The 1,877-nt window shown below is 38.9% G+C and overlaps 1 protein-coding gene across 1 annotated transcript; it reads left to right on the top strand.

Moving 5' to 3' along the window:
- The first annotated feature begins 798 nt into the window (after positions 1 to 798).
- LOC115972721 lies at positions 799 to 1,437 on the top strand. Its single transcript, XM_031092984.1, has one exon. It carries the CDS (start codon positions 799 to 801, stop codon positions 1,435 to 1,437), a length of 639 nt encoding a protein of 212 aa, XP_030948844.1.
- Positions 1,438 to 1,877: the final 440 nt, after the last annotated feature.

Genomic DNA, 1,877 nt, shown 5'->3' with positions numbered 1-1,877 from the left:
AGAATTAAAAAATAATAAAGAAAATTTTTTTAATGAAGCGGTAAAAAATATAAAACTTTTGCTGAAGAGTGTATTATAAAGTGAGGTGTTAAAATAGATAAAGTAGTGTTTTAAGATGTTAAAATCTATAATATTTAAGATGCTAAAATCTCATCAACTCATACGTTGTTGGTAATTAGGTAGAAGCTGGTTTCTCTCTATCTTGTCAATTTGTTCTCTCTCACTGGCTCTCTACTCACTGATAAAACAGTGAGATTTTGGACATGAAAGGATAGGTATTTGGTAAGTGTTAAGACGATTTGTCTAGTATCACGTTCAATTTTCTAGCCCATTAAATTGGGCTATGTTTCTGTTGGCAAAGTTTTCAACCCAATTAATCATAATATTCTTGATTTGAAAACAAAAATGTATTTTTTGGATTTTAAGACTTAAAAGAATTAAGTTCAATATTTTTTTTTTTTGAGTTATTTTCATTTCCATATGGACCATATCTATTGTAGGGACTAGGGCCCAAAATAATGTATTGGGCCTTGGGCCTTGTCCGAGGACACTAACAAGTCCGAGAAGGAGGAGATAACTATTAAATGATTCACAGTAAAAGTCTCATCAGCGGAAGATGAAGGGAAGGAGATCTGAGGAGGAATTCCTCCTCTGACACGACGAATGCAGTCCAAGTATATACTCTAGCAATTGAAATGTGCCCCAGGAACATGTGAGAGGGAAGGGAACTCGAAATATCTAAGGAAAAGTTGCTACCACCGCATTAAATGCGCTGCAGCTACTTTTTTGGCCGTATTAATGAGGAGAGGACCTCTGAACAGTGCTGCCTTGACTACCACAACTCATAAAAGACTGAAAGGGGTGTCTGATAGGATGGGTACTCAAGTGGGGATCCAGATGATCAACATAGTCAATGGGCTGAAAAAGAGATTGGATGATGCGAAGGGAAGATGGGTGAAAGAGCTGCCACACGTCCTATGGACGTATCAGACTACCCCACGTCGGTCAACAGGAGAGACTCCCTTTTCCATGACTTATGGGGTCGAGGCCGTCATCCCCTTAGAGACTAACTTCCCAACGCTAAGAACAAGTACCTTCACTCCAAGCAACAACGATGAACTGCTAGGAAAAAGTTTGCATTCAATTGAAGAAAAAAGAGAAAAGGCAATGATCCAACTAGCCTATTATCACCAGAAACTAAAGCAGGGGTATGATGCCAATGTAAAACTGCGGCCACTAGCACCAGGAGACTTGGTGCTGAGAAAAGTTTTAGGTAATGCCAAGAACCCGTCCTGGGGAAAGCTAGGACCCAACTGGGAAGGTCCGTATCGCATCACTTCAGTAGCAGGAATAGGTGCATATCATTTAGAAGACTTAGATGAGAAAGTTGTACTCTGCCCATGGAATGTAAATAACCTAAGAAGGTATTATTATTAATTAAAGCAGTTTTGTTTGCACTCTAATTTATTGTTAGTGCGTGTCATGCGGTTCACTTCTATTCAAATGTTAAACAAAACCTAAATCCTACATGGCTCCTCAAACCACGGGTTTAGGGGAAATTAATAACTTATGGCATCTATTCAAGTAGTAAATAGAACCTAAGTCTTGTATGGCTCCTCGGACCATGGGCTTAAGGGAAATTAATAACTTATGGCATCTATTCAAGTATTAAATAGAACCTAAGTCCTGCATGGCTCCTCAAACCACGGGCTTAGGGGAAATTAATAACTTATGACATCTATTCAAGTATTAAACAGAACCTAAGTCCTGCATGGCTCCTCGGACCCCAGGCTTAGGGGAAATTAATAACTTATGCATCTATTTAAGTATTAAACAGAACCTAAATTCTGCATGGTTCCTCGAACCCCAGGTTTAGG

Source organism: Quercus lobata (genome assembly GCF_001633185.2).
Source record: "Quercus lobata isolate SW786 chromosome 2 unlocalized genomic scaffold, ValleyOak3.0 Primary Assembly chr2_unplaced_Scq3eQI_2006, whole genome shotgun sequence".
Classification (NCBI taxonomy): domain Eukaryota; kingdom Viridiplantae; phylum Streptophyta; class Magnoliopsida; order Fagales; family Fagaceae; genus Quercus; species Quercus lobata.
This window is presented reverse-complemented; position numbering and strand designations above follow the sequence as displayed.